General features: G+C 41.4%; 1 protein-coding gene across 11 annotated transcripts in view; it reads right to left on the minus strand.

Moving 5' to 3' along the window:
- RIMS2 (regulating synaptic membrane exocytosis 2) overlaps positions 1–27,187 on the minus strand; it is a 363,820-nt gene that overhangs the window by 20,268 nt on the left and 316,365 nt on the right. For 7 of the 11 annotated variants that reach the window (XM_035125850.2, XM_035125835.2, XM_035125829.2 and 4 more), the window contains one exon: positions 17,352–17,593. In XM_035125850.2, coding sequence (XP_034981741.1) covers positions 17,352–17,593 — 242 coding nt within the window. The remainder of the gene's footprint in view (positions 1–17,351; positions 17,594–27,187) is intronic. The other 4 variants (XM_035125834.2, XM_060277673.1, XM_060277672.1 and 1 more) reach the window with 2 other exon arrangements.

The raw sequence follows: 27,187 nt of genomic DNA on the forward strand, positions 1-27,187 counted from the left end.
CCCCTGCTCCAGGTATAGGCGGTATATAAATTCAATAAATAATAGTAATAAATAATAAGCATGTTGTAGGCATATTTGAGATCCCTAAATGCAACCACGCCATACGTTCATGCGCAAAAACATTTTTCGGTGATTTAAAACTGAGTCCATGTCATAATTTCTATGAGCAAACTTCTCGTATTTAATAGGCTACAATTTTCAAATTCCCACACAGCAGTCCCATTAAAATCTATTTCACTACTGCAAAGTGAAATGCTTGAGTATTACACAAAATTGGGCATACATTTTAATACAGAATTGATTATTCTCAGAATTGTGCTTCCTTTTATACGATCTACTTCAAATCTATTTTATCGTGGATTTAATGTTCATTCATTTTCTTAAAAATATGATTCAGTAGCTAGCCTGGAGAATGACATTTGAACATTAAAGCCATCAAGGACAGAATATGTAACAGGTTTGTAAGCAAGTGGTGCTAACAACCCCACTGTCCACTAGGTGTATCAAATATGAACCTTAGCTTTGCATATGGAAGTCAGTGAGACTTGCAGATACTTGATCAGGCATCCAATAGGGAATTACAAACAGAATTAAACAATATGGAACTAATTACTGTTTTAAACTAACATGTACTGAATGAAAATGTTATCATAATTTGATTTGCCTTCCTATCCAATATTATGCCTCATTTTTTCCTTAGTTAAAAACAGACAATTGCCAAGCCATCTTGCCTGAATGCCAACTGAAAAATAGTCTCATTCAGTAAACCCATAATTTTCCTAGTCCAGTTCAGGATTCCTTTGAGAAACTGTAACACCCCAAGACACTAATAGAGTCCGTACTCTGCTCCCTGTAAATTGCTTCTGACAGTTTTAATGTTAGAGACATAGTGAAGGAGGGGATACAGTATATGCTCTGGCTATCTTTCTTATTTAGCATACATATTCTAGAATTATGTAATGTTGCCTGTGCCTTTAAGAAACTCAAGTTACATTTTTTACCACTAACAAATCTATAGAAAGGACATCAATTGTGTTTTTGCAGATAGTTGAGGGGAGAGATATTTTGCTTGTTTTAACTATCTATTTTATAGTGATTTCATTAAGTGTACCCTAAATATTAATATTAGAATAGAATATTCATGGTTTTCTGTTCCTCCATAATCTCTAACCTTAAGGTTGTGTTTTTTTTAAAAAAAGAGCTTCTTAGCCATTTCTCCTACGTTGCAAGATGTTCCATTACCCACCTATTTCTTTCTCAGCTTTGCTACATTCTGTCTGAAGAGAGCAAGTAGCAAGTAGCACTTAATACAGTATGCAGAATCCTTAACCTTTATTTTCTCCCATTAATTTTATAATTAATTTTAATCATAGCAAAACCTATGATTCATAGCCTGCATGCATATAGTTAAAAGGGAGGAAAAAGAATCATATATATTTCTGAAGCATCTTTGGTTTAGAGTTCTTCTAGAAAATACACTCTTCTTAAATAATAAATGGATCAAAACAGTTGAATTTAATAAAAAAAACAAGTTCAATTTTAATCTTATCACTCCCTCAAGAACTGATCTTACTAAGTGGATTAGAGTTTGATGATACAAATTGTTTTTCAAAGTTTATATGGTATTATTATGAAATAAAGATTATGCAGGGAAATAAATTCAAGTATGCATAAATATGCACCACCTCACCTCTCAAATTGACCCTAATTTTAAGTTGGCAAATGATGAGAGTCTGAAAATGGGGGCAAGAAGCCAGTGAAGCCAGTCACACCACACTATCCTCAGTCATGACCTTTAATCTCTAGACACCTATGTAGTGTAGGACTGAGAATGCTTTATTCACAGCTGAAGATGGTATGTGTCACATATTTCTGAATTTCAATTCATTTATCCTAAGTTTTGAACCCCACCTTCAGTACGCAAGGTTCTTCAAATGGCTCACACTGCAAGGGGAAAATGAGAATCCAGAAGAGCAAACAAAAACCAATTCTATTTGTGTTTTAAAAGAAGGCATAAGAAAATTAAAGAAGGTCCCTGCCTGGGGCCAAAAAGGTATTACTGTAGAGGCATCCATTTCCATCTGTCTGACTTCTGAAACAGTTTCCATCTGTCTGAATTCTGAAGATTGGGGCACCGGGAAAAAGGCCTCTGATGAAGACTTAAATGAACAGGCAGGTATTTGTGGAAAGAGAAGGCCCTTGAGGTTCCCAGGACTCAAAACATAAAGAGCTTGAAGATAACCACCAGAACTCTGAATTGTACTTAAAAACAGATCAGCAGCCAGTGAAGTAGCTTCACACGATGTGTTTCCTAGGGCTATTCCCAGTTTAGTAACCTACAAGCTATATTCTGGACTAGCTGATGTTTTGCAAGTGTCTCCAAGGACAGTCCTATGCCACAATCAAGTCTGGAGCTAACCATGGAAAACAGGAAGGATGACAGTGCTATGCGGTTTGGAACCCATTTGGACCTCAAAGGTCAAGGCTGGCTCAATCTGTACCACAGACTGTGGGCCTGAACCCTTTATGGGAAATGCAACCTTGTTCAGAATAAGCTGAACACCATCTTCCCAGGCAGATGGACCACCCATTCACAGTACCTCTCTTGTTGGGACTGTGCTTTGATTACAGATCTCAGTCTTCAAAGTGTTTTCTTTATATTAGACTTTGAGCTGAGAAGCAACAGCCAAGCCTTAGGTGTGAAGCAGACTAGTTCAGCCGGTAAGGGGTGTGTGTTGCTGATCTTCTACTCTGCAACACTCTTGAAAGAATATGGAATAAGAATCCTGTTGACAGGGCTAGACTGATAAACACTAAACGAACACAGTAGCCTTGGTAGAATGAAAGCAGCAGCCTCCTTCCAAATCCTTTATTTCAAGTTGTTGCCTGCAGCCACGTTCTCAGTGTGAGAAATTCATTGCACAATGTCTGTTGTTCATCATCACCATTATTCAACCTGTCCTTTGTTTTGCCACAGCTATCACCTGGTGGTACTCAGTGTATGGACTGTAGGAATAGTGTTTTCACTGCTAGTACCTCTGACCAGAAATGGTTTCTTCTCCCCCTCCCTAGTTGCAATCCCTGTAGCAATAGTTATATTTCAGTCACCAAACAAAGTATCAGCCAAACAAAGCAACAGCTGCAACCACTCCTGAACAAACAGCCTGGTTGCATTTATCCATGCCATGATTAACACCTAGACCAGGGGTGGCCAACTCCCAAGAAACTGCGATCTACTCACAGTTAAAGACTGGCAGTGATCTACCCTCTTTTTGGGGGTTCAGGTCAAAATTGTTGGGCTTTTTTTTTAGGAAGGAGGAACGCCCATTTTTGAGGGGTGCAGGGCAAAAGTGTTGCGCTTCTTTTAGGGGAGTCAAACTTGTTGAGCTTCTTTGGGGGGAGCCAGGGATCTACCACAGATGTCCAGTGATCTACCGGTAGATCACAATCTACCTGTTGGACGTGCCTGACCTAGACTATATTTCTACAATATGCTATATATGAAGCTGCTTTTGAAGTCTATTTAGAAACTTCAACTGGTATAAAACACAGCAGTTTGCTTATCAATGAAATCCAATCACATGAACCGTATCCTACCAATGTTAAAATATATCTGCTGGCTTCCTGGTACAAAATGTGGCCTGTATTCTCATTCATTATTTAAACATGGAAATTAATATCTTTTGACACCAGCCTTGTGCAGTTATATTCAATTAATTGTTAAGTGGTGATTTTCTTTCAATTGTTGCTAGGAAGGGTGCAAGCTGCATCATTTTCATTCCAGATATATAGGACTAGGATGAAACCTATCCGAGGATGCATATAAGACACTTTCTTTATCTCAGCTCCTTTCATTCCAACTTCACTTCTTCAAACCTGCAGTTTGTCAAAAACAATCTTTATGAGCTAATCTGCCCTAAAAAGGTCCAGTAATGAAAACATTTCAACATTCCCATGCAGTATACCCGGAGAGAGCCATGATGGGATAATTAATTTCTAGTGACAGGGCATCAACCACACCACCTAATGAAGAACTCAGGCATACTACATAGTGGTAAGAACTAGAGAATTAAGACTCTTGCCCCCCCCCAAAAAAACAAGGGCAAGCAAACTAGTTTTCTGTCCATCTTTACAAAAAGGTAACAGTAGACTCTAACCCAACCTTTGCCAACCTGGTACCTGCCAGCCAGATATTTTGGAGTACAATTGTAGTCCAAAATTGGAATTGTAGTCCAAAACATATTGAGGGCATTATTCAGTGAATAGTATTGTAATATCTCTAGGGCTCTCTGGAGATACATTTTTAATGCTTAAGAGCCCATGGACATAGACGTCTGGACGATCGTTCGGCTAAAGATTCAACTTAACAATGTTTGCTAGTTCCTGAGGAGAATCATAAACTAAAATTCCATATTTGAGGATGATGACAGTGCCATTTGCAATTATTCCTGCATAAAAGGCTGCCAAGAGATCTAGCAGAAACAAGGATGGTGATCAAAGATCCAATAAATTAACCGGCAAAAATAACCGAGCAGACTTCTCAATCCCCCCACTGTGGATATTCAAAACAAACTGGTTAAAAACAAAAAATCAGTACCTCAGCTGTATTCTTATGTTTAGGAAACTGGTAGAAAATTAACTCTGTGATATAAACAAACGAATTATATGATGTAATGACAAAAAAACTACTTTTGTAAATGACTTTTATCAAACAGAAGGGCATAGTCACATGTAATATGCCCTCCCCTCTTCCACTAAATGTATTAATCCATATAACATTACTCCCTTTTCAGCGAACATTACCCTCTTTTCTTATGTAGTACATGTGCTTCTCCTAATTGTAATACAGTAATTTTATTATCTAAGCTTCCCTCTCATGCACTCAGTGCTCAGAGAAGCTCTGCTTAGTCACCGCAACTGGTTATCAGGGAGGTTCTGTTCTGTATCTGCTGCTGGCATAGACTAAAGCAAGATGAAAAAACAACTTGCTAAGAGATGCGTATCATTCCAGAAATTCTCACAGGCTCAAAGGAAGCAGGCGTGTCAAATGAACCATAATAATATGTGGTACATTTTATTTGCAACAAAGCAATCTTGACCCTGGAGCCCAGTGAGTGATCAGGACACTGAGTCAGATACAGCAGCGCCATCAGTTGAGGGGCTGAAACAGGTTTCTGGGTCTGAGCCAGATTATAGTGATTAGGGGTTCACTGAATCAGATAGGAATCATGGGTCCACTGGTAGGCAGGAGCCCACTGAACGAAATCCCCCAGCACTTCAGAGGGGCTTTCCTCTAGGCCTGAGTGCTTTTCACACCACTTGCCAGTGCAATAGCAGAAGATTAGGAGAGGGGTGGCCAGCGGCTCAAAAGACCACAGTTCACCTTCATCCCTCAATGAAAGTTGCTCACTAGGAGCTCTCCATGGTGCTGTGACAGCTGCTCTCATTTGCCCTCCTTGCAGGTGCGTGGGAGGGGCGCAGAACAAATAGGAACAAAGGAAAGCTAGAAAAGGGTAACAAACAACATCCATTTTTTCTAGAAATAACTGTGCCATACTCTACAACATTTGACAAGTGAAAATAGGAGCATTCATGTAATACTTCATACTAAGGATTACTGCTCAGTATTGCTGAAGACTTTACTCCATCCACTTTATGCTGTATTCCTTTACTCTACAGTAACCAACAGAACAAAGGTTTCTGATCATGTATCTGGACATGATAATACGAAGATACAGTCATACCTTGGTTCTTGAACAGAATGCGTTCCGGGAGTCTGTTCAACTTCTGGAACGATTTGAAAACCAAGGCTCAGCTTCCGATTGGCTGCAGGAGTGTCCTGCAGCCAACTGGAAGCCGCAGAAGCTGCACCAGACTGAAAATCATTCAAAAACTCACTTCCAGTTTTCAATTGTTTGGGAGCCAAAACATACAAGTTCCAAGGTGTTCGGCAACCAAGGTACGACTGTATACTTCTCACCTGCCTCAGGTTTTATAGTCACAGTGCATTTTCAACAACTAAGACCTCTCCTCCTCACAGAGGGGAGGGGTTGTGAGCGGAAGCCATTTACCCGTGTCAGCGGGGGGGGGGGGCGTATTCGGCCCCTCTGCCTCACTTTACCTCCGCTGCCGTGCCAAGCCCTCAGCTAGCCAATGGGGCTGGCTGGTGGGCAGGGTTAGCTGCATTTAAGCAGCTGTGACAGCGCTCTGTCCCCAGTCGGCTACCTGTTTACATCGGATCTCCTGCCCTTCCTCCCTTTAGGTCATCTTTCTTTGCTTTTGACTTTGTTATGGACTTCGGTTGGTTGCCTTGGTTGCCTAAGGGGCCTGGTAGGATTTTTTTATCCATTTGGAAACTTCGCACCAGCCTCTTGGTTTTTTTGCCTACCTCGTAACAATTCATCACAACTTCCTGGTATTGGCGGTTAGGCATTGGAATATGTGTACTGTGTCAGAGGATAGGGTGTGGCCATCACTTACCCCTCCTCTTATGGGGTATTCCGTTAAAGGAATCTGGTGATCGTGGATCCTGTCTGATGCCCTGCTGGTGGCTAGGCCATGGCACGACCCCCAGTGACGTCAGGGGAAGCTTTCAGTTGTATTTGCATCAACAAGCTCCTCCCACTGGTTGCTAACCCTCAAATGAATCCCCGCTGAGCGGGGTGGAGTCATGTATTGCTTGTTCTATCCAATGCCTAAGCCAATACCACTCACACACTGTAACCAATAAAGTTGTGGCCTTATTTTGCCCATTAACCTAAAAGAATGTGTCTTTGTGTCTTATTTAACCCTATGCGGGTGGCGGGTCCTCGACTCACAACTAGCCATGTTTATACAAAATCAGAAGCACATAATCTAATACAGAATTCCAACCAAGATAAGATGATTATAGTTTACAGATATTATGATTTGGGTAGGATAAGCACATCCACAAAAGGTAACGATCAGTCTCCTATAATCCCCTATATTCTTAGCCGTGGAAAGCTGCTGGATTGGCCTGGAAGTAGCCCAACCCCCTTTTTGCAAATTCCACCTGATGATAAAGCCATGACCATTCTGGTCCAAGTCAGTGTGACCACCACCCTTCCAAGGATTGAGGGTATATTGTTGCACTATACCAGGCATCCCCAAACTGCGGCCCTCCAGATGTTTTGGCCTACAACTCCCATGATCCCTAGCTAATAGGACCAGTGGTTGGGGAAGATAAGAATTGTACCGGTAGTCCAAAACATCTGGAGGGCCGAAGTCTGGGGATGTCTGCACTATACTCTCTGTGGGGGCTGCCACTCATAATTTATTAGGAGCTTAATCTGGTGCAGATGCAGTTGCCTGCTTTCTGTTGTTGAAGGGTCTTAGTGAGCAGATAGCGCCAGAGGATCTCCAGATTACCAGGGCATACTGATTTGTTGCTGCTGATTGTTGCTGCTAAACAGTTTGGGCACTACATACACTAGAACAACCTTTTCCTCTTTATATTTCACCACATAAGGAAGTTCTGCACAGCCTTCTCCAAGAGAATGCTATATTAACGAAATCATCTGTGTGCAAAATCCGTATCACATGTCCAAAGAGAGATACTATTTATTGCTGGTGCAAAATTAGATAATTCCTTTCCCTCAAACTATGAACACCATTTTTTAGATGTAACTCAAAACATCTACTGGGAGTGAATTTAATTATATTAGTAGAATATGAATCTGATTTATTGTCTTCTCTGCATTTTTACTTTTGTGCTGTAACCCATCATGGGCTGTCAGGAAGGTGAAGTCTAAGACTAAAGTATATTAAATAAAATTAAGCTGCAGTCTTTGAGTTAGAGCTGGATGTTTGAGGCACTGTGAAGGAGGTGAACACATTCCAGATCAGATCAATCTTTCATGGGACACAGACTTATTTACAAGGAAGAATATTTATCTGTCTTTTCAGTGCCAGTGGCCAGAAGGAATATGATGGAGTAAAGAAATACAGCTGACATCAGGAAAGCAAACACTCCCTGTCCAAATACACAAACCAGAAAGATTTTTTTGTTCAAGTACAAGCACTACTATCAACAAAAATGTCAAGCTTCGTAATAGTTTCACTTGAGTATCAAAGAACTTTACAAAGTGTACTATGTTAATGAGATAAATTATTTCAGTTACTGAACAGGAATCTGGAATAAACACTAAACAATTTTTCTCTGAGATGTAATATTTCCAGAAATTTAATGCCATTGATTAACAAAAGTTAAAATTCAGGTGAAGGGGTGTGTGTGTGTGTGTTGGGGGGTGGGTGGGATTGAAACATGTGACATTGGCTCAGATGGGAGTACTACTTTAAAACCTGCCCCCTTCATGGCCCCCCCCAACTATGCAAAAACTGGCTTACCAATGCTCACTTGCTGTTTACTGTAACTTTTATAAGTATCTGGGTGCATATACATCAAGCAATGAAATTTTTTGAAATCTCTAACTCAAGAGGGTTTCCTCACCAAGCTAGGGGGGAAGTACCTGGAATCTGCCTCTACCCACCGCCATGAGAGATCATCTTTGAAGTCCTAACCTGGCTGGGGAATTTGGAACTTAGGATCCACAAGAATGCCCACATATTGCTTGGGCAGGGCTTTCACCTACTGACTACCTGTTAGATCCCATTAATCTCCTGTGCTTTGCCATAGTTCTCACAAGAGTAGAGAATACCCTTCAATTTGGTCCAAAGTACCAATCTTATCCTGAGGACACTGTTCTTATGAAGTTCAATGCAGGACTTCGGCCACAGTGCCGCCTCCTCCTCTTCTTCTCCTAAGCCTCCTTTCCTGCTCCTTATCTTCTGGGTGAATATCTCATAAATTTGCAAGCTCCTGGTTCTCGTGTACAAAAGCACTGGTGGGCGTGTCACTCATGAGCTTTCACTATCACTGTGGCTCAGGGAGAAGACAGATCCATCAAGTTCTGTTGCTGCCCAACAATATGCAATACTTACTTTCTTACTCATTAAACCTAAATTTACTTTAGAAACATGAAATATAACTTAGTTCAGCACTTAAAATTGTACTGTTTAGCATATTTATTACACCTAAAAGAATAAATGCCTTTCTTTTATTACAATGATAATCGCAAATATACTAAATGTTTAGAGACGGATTTGCAAGCTGCTACACTATGAAATGCTTAAGTATGTGACAGTTTTTGCCAGTTAGGAAAATGGGGGGGGGGAACCCTCAATAAATATTGAAACTAGAAGCCATCAACAGTGTAAGAAGAAAATGGATTAGAAAAAGTATGTGGACTGTAGTATTATCATGCGTAAATAGAAGACATCCAGAAAGTTCAGGAAATAAATACCTCCATAATGTAATTAAGTAGCAACAATACTTTTGGCTATTCGGCTATATTTTATAATATTATATTCAAATGTATTTTATCATTTTACATAGAAAATGCCATAGTATTTCAAATCATTGGCCCTAATTTATTGGAATTATACCTTTCTGTATCCCAGTAAATAATACATTCTTGAAAATATTACCATAACTCATATTTCTCTAAATACAATCACCATCTGAAAGATCCATAGCTTCCTATTCTGAACGTTCACTTTGAGCTTCATTCAGAAAATGGAAAACTTGCATTAACTTTTTGACTCTTTGTCCCTTGGTTTTTGTGTGAGGATTCACAAATATTCATCAATATATTTCACTTGATGTGGGAGATAAAGTGCCGTATTTTTCAGGCCATAACAAGCACCTAGTTTTATGAGGAGGAAAATAAGAAAAAAATTTTTTTTCTGGTTTTCCTCCTCTAAAAGGCTGGGAGGGGGGCGATGGAGGGGGAGAGAAGGAGGCAGCGGGGGGTGGCAGGGAAGAACGAGCAGCATCCCTCCGCTGCCCCCCGCTTCTCGCTGAATGTGGCGGAGGCGGGGGAGGCTGATAAGGTATGCGAGGTGGGGCTTACCTGCCCCCCCCCTAATATTTTATTCAAGTTGGAAGAAGGAGGGAGGGAGGGTAGGGGTGTGAGAGAGAAAGAGAGACAAGGAAGGGGTGAAAAGAGAGAGAGAGAGAGGAAGAGAGAGGGAAGGAAGGAGGGAAGAAATGAGGGAAGGAAGGGGTGAGAGAGAAAGAGAAAGAGAGGGAGGAAGGGGAGAGAGAGAAAGAAAGAAAGAGAGGGAGAGAGGGGAAGGAAGGATGGAAGGAAGGACGGAAGCTGGGAGGAGGGGCGGAAGGGGCTCCCTTCCGTCTCTCCTCTCACCTTGCTCGCTGTCACAGAAGCAGCCCGAGCGCCGGTTTTCTGCTGTGCGCGGCTCTGGCTCTTGCACGGGCTCTGGCTCTTGTAGGGCTCTGGTTCTGGCCCTTGCACAGGCTCTTGCACAGGCTCTGTCTCTGGCATTCGCTGCATAACACGCAGTGACTTTTTCCCTTCCGTTTTAGGAAGGGGGGAGTGCCTGTTATGGGCCGAAAAATACGGTAATCTGAGGCCAGTAAAAAGCAAGAGCATGTTGGAGGAAAAATAACTTGGCAGACTGCAAAGGTCCAATCTTGGGACCAAATACTTGAATAGGTTCCATATTCTGCAACATTTGAAAGTGCATATGCTTTCAACATTTGCAAGTGTTGCTTTGTCAGCAATCTTATCAAGGGTACTTGTAAAGATACCATCACTATCTAACAACTATAGAATGCACATAAATGCATTACTGTACTTCTCCATTGCTGCTTCTATATATAATGGGTGAGATCCAATCTTACACTAGAGAACTCGATGGGACTTCCCTCCCCCCCTTTGCAGCCCCCCTGCCATGGCCTGCCAATTTGCTGCAAAGGAGTCAGAGTCCTTAGAAACAGATGTAGGGTGGGATGGGTGTGAGCCTGTAGGCGGGAGGAGATGAAGGGGAGATCTCATTTGCATAGGTAGAAATCTGTTGTGCAAGTGGTGACCATCTGGTGTCATCCCGTGCAGATAATCAACAACACTGTGCAAGTGGACTTCCACTTGGTGCAATGGGACTTCTCCTTCCTCTTCTCTTCTCCTCCCCCACCCTGTTAACATGGCCCATGAAAATTGGGGGTGGTTAGGATCGGGCCAACAGACCAGATCAGGGGTGTCAAACTCAAATTCATCGGGGGGCCGCATCAGCAGTTTGGTCACCCTCAAAGGGCCGGTTGTGTCTGTAGGACTATGTGTCCACTCTTTATTATCATAAATTATTGTCACTGCATTCAATTATTACTGTTTTTTGTAATAATGTAAGCTCATTCCCGCCCCCATGCGGATCACATTCCTGCGTCGTGGCGCATGTGTGGGAGGGGATGTAAACGAGGGAAATTTGAACAAAAGGTGGGGATCGACGGCTTCCGGGGGGGGGGGGGCTCAACTAAACCTTCGGCAGGAAGGAGAAAGCCACTGCTGGGATTAAAAACCTGCAGATCGAAAGAGGGCTTCCCTCTCCCGCCCTGCGCACACCCAAACCCCGCTAGGCAGGATGCCACACGCTGCAACCCACCCCATGCTTTGGAGAGTGGCAGGAACATGTGGTGCAGCGCCAACTCCCTGCTTTGCTTTTGCATCCTCCCTCCTCAGCGCCAGAGTCCCTTCCCCTCGCGCTGAGGGAGGGCAGCGGATTTCCCGAGGAGGAAGGCGGCGGCAGCCCCAGCGGACGTGCATCTTCGCCTCAGAGCTGCTCTTCCCCCCACCCGCGCTGTTGTCGTCTTCGCCGCCGCCTCTCCCTACCGGGACTGCAGGCAGAGGAGGCTTGAAAACCTCCCCCCCCAAAAAAAATTCCCCTCCCACCTACTCAAACCGCAAGGCGACTCCATCTGGAGCCCTACATCACGAGGGGCTGAGAGGAGGCGGCGGCAGAGCGGGAAGAGCAGGAACCCGTGCCGCCGCCGCCGCCTCCCTCCCGGCCGCCCCCTGGGGAGCAGCTCTGCCGGAACTGAGAAGCCAAAGGGCGGCTCGGGGGTGGGGGGCAGAGCAAAAGCCAGACACCCTCCCGAGTGTCTATGAGGAGAAAACGGGGGAAGAGGGAAGAGAAACCCGGCTCCATCAAGAGAGCGACTGTTGCACTTCGCCTACTTCCCCCTCAGGCTCACTCCGCGTCCCTTTCGCCCGCTCGCTCGCCCACCTCCCGGATGCAGCCGAGGAGAGGAAGGGAAGCGGCGGGTGGCGGCTCCCAAGTGCCGCCTCACTCGCTCTCGGAGACAACAGCAAAGCCCACCAAAAAAAATCCAGCGCTGCTCCGTCCCGGCACCAACTTTGCCGGCGGCGCCTGTAGGGCTTTCCTACCTCCTCGGCGGGCTTCCTCCTCCTCCTCCTGCATCTCACTTCCCCATCTGGCCGCTGTGCCACCGCCTCCCTCAGCCTTATTCAAAATTGAAATTCCCTGGCCAAGGCCGTCAGCGCGGCTCCAGCGCCCCGGCCTCCGCCTGCAGCCCCGCCCCCGGTTTTGACCCTCGGCCAATCGCAGGCTCCAGAACTACTGTCAGCGGCTACTGTCGGCGCCGGCTACGCAGGCCACATGACGAGGTCTGGCGGGCCGGATTAGGCCCCCGGGCCTTGTGTTTGACACCCGTGGACCAGATCAATTTCCCCAACCAAATCTGTATTGAAGTGTGTCAGCAACCCTTGGGGGAAAAACCTCTGATTTCCAGATGTCACATACAGTCAAGGAATGACTTGAAGGTAAATGATGCAGCAACTCTGCTGAACTTAAGCAGAACTGGTCAGGGTCTGGAGGGGAGACCACTTGAAACCTCTATATCTTCTGTCTTCAGTTCCACAGAAGAAAGGCAGTACATAAATGTAATAATATATTTTGACATAGTAAACAAGAAGCAGAGAAATATTATAGCTCGACTGGCACAGAGACATTATTTGGAACCCACACAACTTCCAAAAAACATTTCTGTCACATTTAAAAGAGATGTTACAGTAGTTGAATTAGCGTATGCAGTCCTGTACTCTGTCACAGCTACGTGTATGAACACTTTGGTTGGTATGTATGAAAAGGTACTTTATGGAAACATCTCAAAGCATTAGATTATACTGACGCTGAAGGAGAGTTGTACTGATGTCACAAGCACGTATTTCACAAGGAAATATTTAGAATTTGAGTATTTCTCTAATGTGGCATAACACGTTTCTGCAGTAATTATTGTTCATTTGCCCTTTGTTGCTTTTCAGCTCAGTATGTAATAGCACTGGTAAGCAGTAATATTTATAAATAAAAATGCACATCCTATTACTCGCTTTATTCTTTTAGGGGACATCCCTTCCAACTGCTAGGTAAAGATACTCTGCCAGGACTCTGTTGACTTTTTTTTTTATAAAAAAAACCTAGCAACATTAATTTCAGTTTCTGTTAATATAAAGATTGACTAGTTTTTCTTTAATCCTGTTTTCTGCCTATCAAGAAACACATGTGTTTCCTCTAAGGATAGAGAAAGGTAAAAGCTAGTTTTTGTAATTGCAGAGACTGGGAATCCTATATAATAAAGTCCAAGTGTCTCTGTGTCCAGTCCTTGTGTCCCTGGGTTTGTGCTACTGCGCATGTGCCCCACGGACACAGGGACTGGACGCAGAGACTGGACGCAAACACTCGTGCTCTCTCTCTCCCCCCTCAACCCTCTGCCTCCTGTTTCCCAGCGGCTGCCAACCACCGCTCCCGGCCAGACAGCGCCTCACTGCACTTGCGCTAAAGTGCGAGGAGGAGGAGGCTGCTTACTTTTCCTTTTTTTCCCCTACGCTCCCCCCTGGCGACCAGCAGCAAGACGACGACAAGGAGCCCAGTCTGGCTCCTGCAGCCGCCGCGGCCCCGGAGCCTGATGCTGCCATCTTGGTCCGCCGCCGCCTCCTCCTGACAACCCTCCCTGGCCCGTGAGAGGAGCGGCGGGGCCGCAGCCTTCTCTCCCTCTCTGCGCTCGGCCGCGGGGCACGACAAGAGAGCGAGTTTGTTTACTTGCGTTCCCGGCGCGGCCCGTGGCCGAGCGCAGAGAGGGAGGGAAGGCCTCACCGCTCCTCTCACATATGTTCTAGCACCCATTTATTTAATGGGCTCAATGACACTAGTCGGCTATAATTATGCTTCTTCTTCCCAGAAGGCCTTGGTGTAGCCTGCAATGCTCCCCAAACAGCCTTATCCATGTACCTGCTAGTTTCTTTCAAATTCTGCCTTAAGACTACAACCAGTCGCAAATGCAAGGAATTTCTATCCTCAACATTTTTTACTCCCCACCTCTGTGTTTTGTTCACCATCTAGCCTGATGAACAGCTCCAGGAAACTCAAAACCTTCCAAATTATAATTTATCAGTCTATCTATCTATCTATCATCTATCTATCTATCTATCTATCTATCTATCTATCTATCTATCTATCTCTGTTGGCCTAATAAATGTATTTTCCTAATCTGGCTTTTGGAATTTACAGAACAGGGTCACTTGTTTCTTACTATGGGCAAATTTACCTCAATCTACAGAGTGTAAACACAGCCTTTGTTAATATTATACTGACAAGCCATATACTGTAATAAGTGCCAAGGGAAAAGAGTAAGGGCAGATAGTAAAACAAGCTTGCAAGATCCTGGAGCAAATGTGCTAGAGAGCGTAAAGAGCTGTGCTTATTCTGCCCCAGTTCACCCAATCAGCAGGCCAGAAAACTTCTATAACTTGGAACAGTTGTACAAGTAACTTGGAATAAGTTATGGTAACAAGGAGGCACTGTCAGCTGCACAACTTGTAAGTACCAAAAAAACAACAACCAATTATTGGAAAACATTTACATATTATTTATATGACCTTCTAATGTTGTGTATATTGTAATATACATAACACATGTTGTAAGCACAATTTTTTAAAAAACTGCAATGTAACTTTACATTGATAAATAGGAGGAAAAATACATCTACATATTAGTCAAGACATCAGCTACTGCATGCTAATTATACAAAATTTACTTATGAAACATATCTGCCAGAGTCCAATGATTTCATTATGGAACTGTCCCCTACAACATTATACATTTATTTTAACCATTAGAGCATTAGGGAAACAAGATGCTCATTGCATGGCCTGCTTAACATAAATGTTATTTATTTTAGTGTCTGGCAACATTTTATCCAAAATCGTAGACATTTGGGGATGATATAATACAAAATTAAAATTTACATCATATTTATTATGCTTTATCATGTTGGTCATCCATCTGAATCCAATCCAGGTTATAATCAAATATTAAATACTATGCAAAGCGCATGTAATTCAGTATATGGCACTCCATTCCTTTACTTTTCATTAAATATCCTTCCTGACCAAAAACTTAACAATGAAGTTCTACCCAGTAAACTAGTAATTAATATTCTGCAACTTTGTGTGCATACCATCCCAACAACTGACTTGGAACTTGAACCCCCCCCCCCCATTTTCTTTAAAACGAAATGAGTTCTTTGGATATATGTTTGAAAGGTACATTGTGGGGAACTGTAACCCTTAAGGCCATTCTGCAGAAAAACTGTAGTGTTCTTCTATAATCAGTTATGTTTGCAGAGATTCAAAGGCAAAGCTTAAAGGAAGAGTTGTCATTGTATTGAGGGATGCAAAATTGTACAGCCTGTATGAATCCCACTACCTTTTTACATGGCAACTTGACCAAAGAGCTGAAGAGTCACAGTGTTTGGGCTTGTTCACATTGGAGTTTAATACAGAGTTTAATGCTGAAGTAGCTTGTGCCCCTATTTTATTATATTTTATTGCAGTACCCACACAAGACCCTTCTCAGCGAAGTGGCAGCTTGTACACCCCCCCCCTGGCTAAATTCATATCTTCCTAATAATCTGATAAGGGAAGAAAAATCAATATAAAATCTCACGTTACCCAACTGCAGCATGCACTATTTATAAAATGAGCATTTTAATTCACCTGTTTAGCAATCTACATGTGGGACACATGAAGATCTTAGGGCAGCATAGTATGGCCCTTTACAGATATGCACTGCTAGCTAACTCCATCTTGTGTATTTTGATATGACTTCACATAACCAGGAGAAATGGCTAGAGAGTGTGATGCCTGTAAAAGCAAGTTAGCATAGAATCTTAAAAACTCAGCAGAACTTACATAACAGTCCAAGTAACACTGCCCTCTAGAGACCTTATCTGTTAAAAATATTCCTTACAATTACACTGCTAATTTAATCTTAAACGACTCATATACATCTGATCTATCTAAAGATGATGTTACAACACTTGCTTTAGCACCATACTTTAAAACTAAATAGCCTTAAAAACCCGGGTGGCTCTCTTAATGCTAGGCAGCACAGAGACATGCACTATTAAGTACTCTAGTGTTCTTGAAGACATGCTAACTTTTTCTATGGAGTCCAGAAATACAAATTATATATATAAAAAAACATAAATACACATTCACAAGCAACGTGATTTGCTTGTGCAATAAATTCAATGTAAGGTAATATGGCTCGCTGTATTAGCTATATACAAATGCTGATTAGACCAGAATATAACATGGGCATATCTAAAAATGGGGATGAATACCTCATTATAGATTTGTTTGTTTGTTAAAAGTACTTATAAATCCACCCTTCAACTGAAGGACTGAGGGCAGAAATATACACAGTCTAAACCAAACATTAAACAAAAAATAGAAAGTGTAAAATAAAATATTGATATACACTTTGTTGCCTGCTTTGCACTTCTGTCTAAAAGTAGACTATTTAAGTATTTAAAAATGTTCCCCCTCTTCTCTAGAACACTCAGAAGTTGGAATTTATATATAGCACCTAACAATCTGGTAGCACTAAATAAATGCTGAATAGCAGATCTAACTTTAACCTGTAACCAGTTATGGTGATTTACTGCACTTATAAGTACATTTTGAAGCTGAAAAGAAATAAAAATAACAAGAAGTAGAGTCGTAATTTAGTGTGCCTAAAATACAATGGACAACCTTGAAGATGATAAATACTATCGCACAGCAAAAGAAATGCAGAACACGATCATAAGACGCATTTAAGGGAGGGGTCAAGGGGAGAGGCAAAGAAAATGCACCGGCAACATTTCAGATGTCTTTCACGAACCATTAGTAACAATTCCCAGAATATAAACCCAGCAAGTCAGGTTGCTTCCTGAAAGGGGGAAAAGAGATTACTGCATTCAGTGCGGTCCAGTGAGCAGACAAATACGATCCACAGTAGTCCGGTCTGAATGAGGTTCTGGTTAAATAAAACGGTTTGACAAAACACTGAAAGATAATAAGTTTAAACTTGCTCAGTCTTTTCCACCTAGAAATTTAGTTACTAATAATAATGCAGTTTACGTCTCATGAGTAACAACAGCACAATTGGGGAAGGTGGGGGAATCTTGTTCCTACCAGTTTGGCTGAGCTGTGAGGTACTTCTGCTTTTCCGCGAAAGGCCCACGATTGCAACCATCTTTGCACCAATGCTGGAGCGCCGCTTTTTGCCACCTGTACCCACAGTGCCCACTGCTGTGTCAGACTGGCTGCCATCGTTCTTCTCTAGTGTGTACATCTCCCCGCTGATGCTGGTGCTCTTAGTTATGTTCTGTCCTGAAGCGCCCATCTGTCTGCTTTGCATTTTGGATGTAAAGACACTGTCAGCCGGTGGATGGATAAACAATGCAGTAAACAAAACAAAAAGAAAGAAAGCAAAAGGGGAAAAACAGAAAAGGAAGGTTTCAGATGGAAAGCATAGGGAGGCTATAGGGACAAAGCAACTAACAGAGCTCCTATACATGTCTACTCAGAAGTACTGTATTTAATCGAACGTAATGTACACCTTTTTTTGGCCAAATTACATCGTGAAAATCAGGGTACAAATTAGATTTGATGGCACCAGCAAATACTTTTTGGGTTTAAAGGATTTAGTTGAAAATAGAGGTGCACATTAGATTTGATGGCACATTAGATTCGTGTAAATACAGTAAGCTCCACTGCATTCAGGGGGACTTACTCCCAGGTATATGAGTTGAGTCTAATTCACACAGAAGGTAGTTAGCTTTGATTAGCAGGAGAAAAGGAAAACTTTCAGTTTCATGCTATTGTTAGTACCTGATTGTACTTGTCTTTCTCTGTAAATCTTACTGAAAGTGTTGGCTCTCTGGCATTATTATAGCATTTTGTGTATACACAGTTTGTCAAACTGTAAAGACACTTTTCTGCTACACAATAAAATCTGAGAATTATACAGTACATGTTATTATATTTTTATTCCAGAATTTAATGTTGATTTTTTTTAATTAAAAAAATACTTAAGTGCTGATCCACTGATTATATATTTTCATTTGTACAATCTACTACTAAACAAGATTCCACATATTAAGAAAAATACTGTTTAGGCAGGAGGAGTGAAACAAAACACGGGCCCTTTCTCAGCCAAAATGTTTAAGCTTCAAATCCTTCACAGAACCATTTTAGGGTTTGCACCAAATTATTGCATGAAGATGCAATTTCTTATTACTGAAAGACTTGCTTTATTCTGATATTATACTTGAGTGTTGCTGTATTATAATTATACCAGGCAAGTCTGTCTGTTTGCCATATCAGCTACCCATAGTTGCATACTTTTCCAGAAACGTTTTGAATGTAACATCAAGCACTGGGGAGCAGCCTCTTCTCCCATCCATCAGTAGCCTTAAACCAATCAGCACAATCTTCCTCCTTGGTTCAGAAATCAAATGTAGCAATACAGAAATACAGAATATGAGCTCTGAATGTGAAGGTGGGTGGAAACATGACTTTATGTGGACCATTCATGAAGTTCAACATGTTCAACATCTTTATTTTCTTTTAATAGTGCCACACACAAGACATGCACATGTGTGAACAAGAAGTTTCCCTAAATAAGATGGAAGCCCACACGTATACATATACAGATCTAACTAATCTAATCCCTATACAGATCTAACTCTGGTAGACTAGATTGAACTCGAAACTGGGAAAATGCCATAGGGAGTTAAATCCCTTCACTATGGCTCCATTCCCAAAGAAATGCACTCAGAGTGTGAACACAGCAGCTTCTCAACCCACAACTGTGTCAACATCACCTCACTGTGCCATATGCAAATTCCCTAGCTATCTACTGCACAATATAATGGTGCTTTAACAGGACCATTTTCCTGTGCTGGTTATCAGAGGATGGTTTCAAAGCGAACACCACTGTTTTGGGGCAGAAACATATTCAATGGAACACTTTGACATAACTTAGGCAGGATCAGAAGGAGTCAGAGAACAGCCTCTGCCACCCAGGTAACTAACTGCCCTCTACTGGCCTGAACCAGGAACGTTACCCACAGTAAAGTAGTGGCTAAGTTCAAGGCCAGGGAACTAAATCATACTAATATATACCACACTTTTCTCTTGGGTTTTAAATAACAAATATCATGCTTCTGTTGAGATCTGCATTGAGAAATTCATGTAAGCTGGTTTTTGTTCTTGCTATGCTTTGTTTAGAGGGGTGAACTGTGGTGCTGAGTAGAGCTCTGGGCATGTTTGGTTTGGTGCCAACCAGTACACATGCAGAGACCACAAGATCCATTCCATTTGGTGCTGCTACCAGGAAATCCCCCCACTCCCTGCTGCTCCAGACAGACGTGAACTTGCCGGCACCACTGACACTGTCCTCACCCTAACCTTGTAGCAGTGCTGGCATCTCCGCACCATGCTCAATTGTACACACCTCCATCTTCCTCATCTTTTCTCTAAACTACAAAGCCCCAAATGTTTTAACCTTTCATCATAAGGAAGTTGCTCCACCCCCTTGATCGTTTCGGTAGCCCTTTTCTGAACCTTTTCCAGGACTACAATATCCTTTTTGAGGTGTGGCGACCAGAACTTTACTCCTCATAAGTGTATTTCTCCATCTTCAAGAAAAACAGGGAATGCATATATTAATGCACTGCTGTACTCTGGTGGTTTCTAGGGAAAGAACGAGTGATTTTTAGTTGCTATGGAAATAAATTTTAATCTGAGTTATGACTCATCAAATGAACAGACCTCTGAAGATTTCTTAATAGAGGTTTTAACACAAGCCCTATCTCCTAGTCAGAGAAGCATTTCTTTCATTGATTAGTCAAACAATGTGAATGATAACAGCATGTTCAGAACAATTATGCAGCAGAAGCTACTTTTCCACCCAGTATACTATATGTGTTTTCATTGGCCTATTGGTATCAAAGGAAAGTGACAATGTCAGTTTTTAACTATAAAAATCCTAAAGTCCTCACTTGGATAAAAATTGATTAGATTAATAGGCTTTATTTCCCATGGAGGTGATAAACCTGTGTCTGACCTGAACAAAGACTCCAGTTATGGTCAGTTATGGTCCTACATATAAAATATTTTCTTCTTCAAAGACAATTTAATGCCTGGGAGAAAAGTTCTAGTCTAGCCTCTCCCCTGACACACTTATTTTGTATGTGCAGGGAATGTTTCTATATGCATGTGAGTCCCATCTGCAGTCTATATAATATTCCCCTCTGATCTAGTTAGAAGCCAGGAAGCTGTCATATACTGATCAGGACCATTGGTCCATCGAGCTCAGTAATGTAGTGTTATCCACTAAAACCCCGAAGGGCCACCAATCAGAGCCAGTCAAAATACAAGCCTGAGGATAGGGGCAGACACATCCTGAGAATTAACCCAGGAATTGGTGTTATGCATTGAAAATAAAATCAGAGTCCAGTCACAGAAAAATCCAGTCCTGGGTTTCCCCAAAACTTGCTTCATTTCAGCAGTCTAAGTTTGGAGGAAGAGGGGGCCTTTTTGTTGTGGCTATTATAAAAATAACTGGGTGTCAGAAACCTTTGCTGAGCTAATGCAAACCAGAGATCTACCTAACTACCTTCAACCAGGCCCTGGTCTGCACTGACTGGCAGCGGTTCTCTTCAGGGATTCAGGGCACTTCCAGACAGGGGCTTCATAGGAACGTAAGAAGAGTCTGCTGGATCAGGCCAATGGCGCTTCCAGTTCAGCACCCTGTTCTCACAGTGGCCTATTCTTCATACTGCAAATGCCTCCTTCAAATGTTGTTGGCTACAACTTGGCAACAAGTTGATTTAACTTCTCAGATTTTCTATGGGAAGATAAAATATCCTAATGAAATGGGACGGTAGTGCAGTTAATATACACACTTGCAACAAAAGCGCTATAAATTGCAACAAAAGCGCTATAAATGGCATTTTGATGAGAATTGGGTGTAGAATAACATATAAAAAATTAGACAAAATTAGCTGACAGGAAAACTGAGAAATCGTGATTTCAAAATGGCCGACCTGCTGTATCTATTTTATTGTATTTCGATTAGTTTTCTAAACTTGATTGTGTATATCCTATGTTTTTTAATTGTTACCAAACATCAGAGAAAATAATACAAAGTTGTCATTGATCTAGTTCTAAGGCTAAATAATTTCTGCATTTAAATGTTTGCTAAAAACAACAAAGTGAAAGCAGTGTTACATTGAAACAAGATCACAATAAGGCGCTTGAACCAGAACTTTTAATATGTATCACAAATAACGAAAGCAGACATCAGCCATCCATATCATCTTCTATATCAGAACAATGTTCAATCAACAACACATTTTCACAACCAATGGTCTGGCACTGACCACAAGCTGTTGAACATGGAAAACTATTTTTTTTTGCACGTGCAACAGAATGTACTACAACCAGTGGTGCAGTTACAGTGGATAACTTTCAAAAGACTTTCAGGTGCAGGGGCCATGTCTGACATCACAAGGTGAAGCTGGCTGTCCTCCTTTATAATCCAACCCCAGTCATTAGGTCGTAAACCCTCTTTGTGGCATGACCATTCCATTATCTGGTAATATGATTGAAAGCTATGGAATTTTGCTGCAGATGTAGTTGGTGGTAGACGTTCTGGTGCAACAAAAGAGTTTGCTGATGTTACTTTGTCCACTAGTATGTGATGTCATAATGTTCCAAGGGTATTATCAACTTTCCACCAAAAAGTATAACCATCGCCTTCTGACCAGCATCTTCTATATTGATATGTAACTGATCTTTCAAACAAAATGTCGATGCTTATTCATGAATTCGTTTATCTGCGATAAGTTTGTCGAAACATTTGCCTTTTCCTATCCCAAATATTCTGGATGTGCTGTCACAGCCTGTAAAGGCGTGGAGGAAAAGGGGATAGTTGCAGGTCTCTGCGCCCAGTATCATTCTGCAAGCAATAATGTCAAATGTGTGGTTTGGATTTTTTCCTTGTTTATCACTACGAAAATACAAATTAAATTCCGTTTGATGGTTAGCATGGTACAGGAGTAGAATCAATAAATCGGAATCTTCTCCAATCACAGTAGTAGTTTGGAACTGAGATGATGTCACAGCTGCCTTCACAATTTCAACATCAGCATCTCCTTCACCTAGTACAACAGTGCATCCTTGTCTCTTCAAATGTTCAGCTACGAGAAGAATGATTCGCTGTTTGTTACTTTCATTGGAAGGAAAGTTGTCTTGTTTTAATATGAATTTAGTTTGCGGAGAGAAGTGTACTTCAGGGCTAGAGAACATAGATTTCTGACGTTTGTGAGTCATATCTTTAATGGATGGGATGTTTTCATAGCCGTCAAAGACAATAATAGCTTTCCCATAATGACGAGTTGTAAAATTCGCATAAGAACATGCTATGTCATCATACGTTTCATGCTTCTTCCATTTAAGGCGATGCAGCAGCGAACCTCCATCTAACATGAATTGATCACTTCTTGGAACGTGTTTGGTAATGCAACTATTCTGTTTCTGCATCACATATTTTTTGATAGCATGTACTATCTGTGGCTTGTCAGCCTTCCTGGGTATAGAGCATGATTCGAACAATGAAGGTGGGTATGAGCACAATTCATACTGCAGCACTTCTTCCAAATTTAGTTCGCCTGTGTTAACAATGACCAATAGCCTTTGAAACAGTAATGCTGGGTCAATCGTTCTTTCATCATCTCCAGGAATTTTCATTGCAGAAGAGAACGCTAATGTTTTAACTTTGTCAGAACGCTTACATTTATATGAAAAAACTTGTTGGCCAATAAGTTTAGCTACAATGACCTTACCAACTTCTTGCAATTCATGCACATTAACATTTGCCAAATCTACAGTTACACCTGTTACAATATTACGCAGACTTGACTCGGGTGTAAATGGCGAGAATGCTTGCAACGTGCTCAATACCAGTTGTGAATCACTTTTGTCTCTAATCAGCCTTGCACTAGATAGTTCCTTGTGTTGTTCACTTGATGAATATGACACATTGGTAAACTCCTGCATAGCTAGATTATACCCTGACGATACAGGCAATGATAAAGACCAAACTGCTCTCTGAATGTCAGTCAATCCACTTCCTCTGGTCAAACCCCCTGTAGTTTTAAGAGAGCGCATCAGACATTGTTCGATTACTGAGCCAGAACCCAATCCTGCCCAGTACCGCTCACTTCTGCGTATCACATGCAATCCCTTTTCAAACATTGCAGAAACAGTCGCATTTGTTGTTGGCAACAGAATTATATTCTGCTGATTTCAAGTAATTATGGTGACCCGCAGCTGCGAAAATGGGTAGACACTGATGTATGGCATCAATATGCATTTTCCATGAACCAGTTCTATCTGCTCTGATGAGTTTTCTAGCAAGATCAACCATATTTTGATACTCAAGCCATAGTTTACTTGTTGCTGAGTTTGCTTTCAGTTCACTCTTCTTTGCAGCCAATGCACAGCTTATGTGTATCGCAGTCTGTGAAGAATCCGCTTCTTCTATAGTTTTGTTACAGGACACTAGTGAATCATACAGTGCAGAAGCTTCTTTTAAGATCTGAATGATCTTCAATTATCTGCGACATTCTTTCAGCACTTAAGCATGAATCAAGAATCAAATGTGCACGAAAAGCTCTTGATACTGGTTTCCCATTTAACATATGCACTACTGTATTTTCACCATAAATTTCTTCTAGGATTTATTTAAGGCCCGATCCTGCCATGGGTGTACCAATGGCCCCAAGAAGATTCATGAAAGTATGAAAGGAACCAAGCAATAGAATGATGTCCTTGAGAGCACTACCATCACACAACGAATGAACTATTTGTGATGCTTTTCAAAAGAGTGGCTGATCAAATGTTATGTTAGTTGGTATATATTGTGCTTAAGAGCTAAATCTCATAGGTATGTTAAGGTAGACAGGATGCAAGTCATATCAGTGGGTTTCATATCAATGATAGGTAGGAAATAAATCAAGTATATATCTACAAACAGTTACAGAAAATAGGGATGATCATTCGTTTTTTAGTTTGCCAAACGACCTATTTTGGCCATTTTGAAATCACGATATATCAGTGTTCCTGTCAGCTAATTTTGTCTAATTTTTTTATATGCTATTCCGCACCCAATTCTCAGGAAAATGCCATTTACAGCACTTTTGTTGCAATTTTGCCCAGGTTCCAGAGTTTTTTTCTGTAGTTTGCCTGGACTATGGGGTGAATACAGAATAGCGTTTGACAGTGGTGTTGTGTGAATGCTGCTCCACCCAAAAAGGCCTTGCATGAGTAAACAACACAGATCTCACAAGAAACACACTCCATTTCAAATACCTGCTGGGGATTGAACCAGGGGCTCTCTGCCTGCAAAGCCTGGCTTAGTAGAATGTTTGAGAAATCCTGGCTCAAAATAATGCTTTCATTACCTGAAAAACACATTTCCTCATCTTAGAAATGTAGTTTGGATTCCATTATGTTATACATTCATGCAAACCATGGCCTGGTTCATGGAAAATATTAAGCCAAACCATGACTTAGTGTGAACAGGCAACCATTTGGGCTGCTAGATGGGAGATTGTGACCACTTTGCTCCTCCTCTGGTCATTCTGCTGCTGTGCTGCACTGAGCTAAGCCATGGTTTGGCTTAGTGTGCCATCTGAACCACAGCTCATACTTTAGTTCTGTCCAAGCAAACCGCAAGCTGCAACCATGGTCTGTCCTACAGTTTACAGCTTGTGGATTGTCTGGGAGAGTTAAACCATGAGCCCTGGTTTGGAGGACCTACTAACCCAAACCATGGCTTAACTTAGGGCAGAACATCCAGGGAGGAGCAAAGCAAGTGTGACCACTTCTCCTGGAACCTGTATAATTGCTTGTTCATCTGTGCTTAGCTGGCATTGTGTCAGAATAAGGACCAGAACTAATAAACAGAATTAGGTAATAAGAACCTTAACGCAAACAAAGATCAAGTTTTGGGACCTTAAAATCACACCTAACATAGGTGACATCTAACCTAATCAGTTATTATTCAGAAGTGCTACAGTGGTTATTTAGCTATAGCCGTACTGCATTTACAGCCTGATAATCAGGGAGCTTCCTCCCAGATAAAGGCCAGGTCTCAAATTAAACTGAAAATAACATCTCAGTTAAATCTGAAAATACCAAGTAAATGACCTGAGAGGCTGAACGACTTATCAGGCAGTAAATCATTCAAGCCATAAAGTAAGCAGTCTTTCTGGCTCAGCTTGTCAAATAAACATCCACATTTTTAATGGAGTGTCAATGACAATGTTGCTGCCATTAATTAGCCTTTTACAGGCAGTTCTACTCTGCAAAACAAAAAATGAAACAAAAAGCCACCCATGCTTTAGAAGGGTGACTACAATTATGTGCTTAGGGATATGTAATTGAGTTAGATAACTTTAGTCATGAGTTCAACTCCAATTGAATTTATGTTCACCCCTAAGTGATTTTCTGAACCAGGAGAAAGAAGAATACAACCCTGCTTAAAGCTAGTAATAAATATTAAAAATCAAGAAATGGAAGTAAGGCATTCAGCTGTGTTCTAAATCCAACATGATCCTGAAAGCAAACTGCAAAAAGGAGAATTTTAATCATGTCATAAAAATGAGATAAATAATATAGAAAAAGCTATTTTCACAGTGTTTCACATTGGAGGCAATGAATTGTCAAAAATATCCAAGATAAAGAGAAATCATGACACAGCTGTAGGGTAAGAAGAGACATGGTTGACCAGTTTTATTCAATAAATTAAAAGCTTGCTGTGGAGAAGATTTCTCTAATTAGAAGTTAAGGAACATCTAATATAAATTCTGTTATGGAGAAGCAGAGTGATAATGAGTATGAAAATAACATTACAGGATGGCTAGATTTTATAATACCCAGGAATACCTTGGGTGAGCAAAATTAAGATACAACACTACAAATTAAACTATACTTGATTTTTCTTATACAAATAAAGTAATTGCCAATTAACATAGCCCTAGAATAATTTTGTATTATTTTTCATAATGTTAACATGTATTATTTTAATTTGGGGGGGGGGAATCATGGAAGAAAACTGGTATGTATTATACTGATTTTTAGGAGTGTGCAATTTCCATCATTCTTTGTTTTCAGATTTAAAAAATAGGTATACTTCAGCCATTGCACCTTTAAGCAAGTACAGGATGAGAATGCCTCCTTAACCATATCTATTTTCAACTAAAAGTCCTCCACCACCCTAATCAGTTTTTATACAGAGGACGAGATGTTTGGACAGTGTTCTCAAAGCTACCGACATGAGTCTGATCACACTGCAGGAGGCAGTGGAAGACAGAAGTGCCTGGCGTGCTCTGGTCCATGGGGTCATGAAGAGTCAGACACGACTAAACAACTAAACAAACAACAACAACAACAACAACAACAACAACAACAACAACAACAACAACCTGCAGGGGAAAGGATGTACAATGTACTCTCTCAGTGTGCTGAGAGATGGGGAAAGTCCCAATCCCCTCATGGAACATGTAGCTTTGCCCTTCACCTTATACATAACCACAAATAACTGGACCTAGCTATATGCAAACATGTACACAGAGTCTGTCGCTACAAAGACAGAAAGAGCTTTGGGAAGCCAGAATTTGGCAGAGCGTTTCTTACCTGCCATTTCTGTACTCCAAATCACTCTCTCAAACTACTTCTTCCCAGTTACAGGTAGGTAGCCGTGTTGGTCTGAGTCGAAGCAAAAATAAAAAAATTCCTTCAGTAGCACCTTAAAGACCAACTAAGTTTATATTTTGGTATGAGCTTTCGTGTGCATGCACACTTCTTATCTGAAGAAGTGTGCATGCACACGAAAGCTCATACCAAAATATAAACTTAGTTGGTCTTTAAGGTGCTACTGAAGGAATTTTTTTATT

The sequence above is a fragment of the Zootoca vivipara genome, chromosome 8, assembly GCF_963506605.1.
Source record: "Zootoca vivipara chromosome 8, rZooViv1.1, whole genome shotgun sequence".
Lineage (NCBI taxonomy): Eukaryota > Metazoa > Chordata > Lepidosauria > Squamata > Lacertidae > Zootoca > Zootoca vivipara.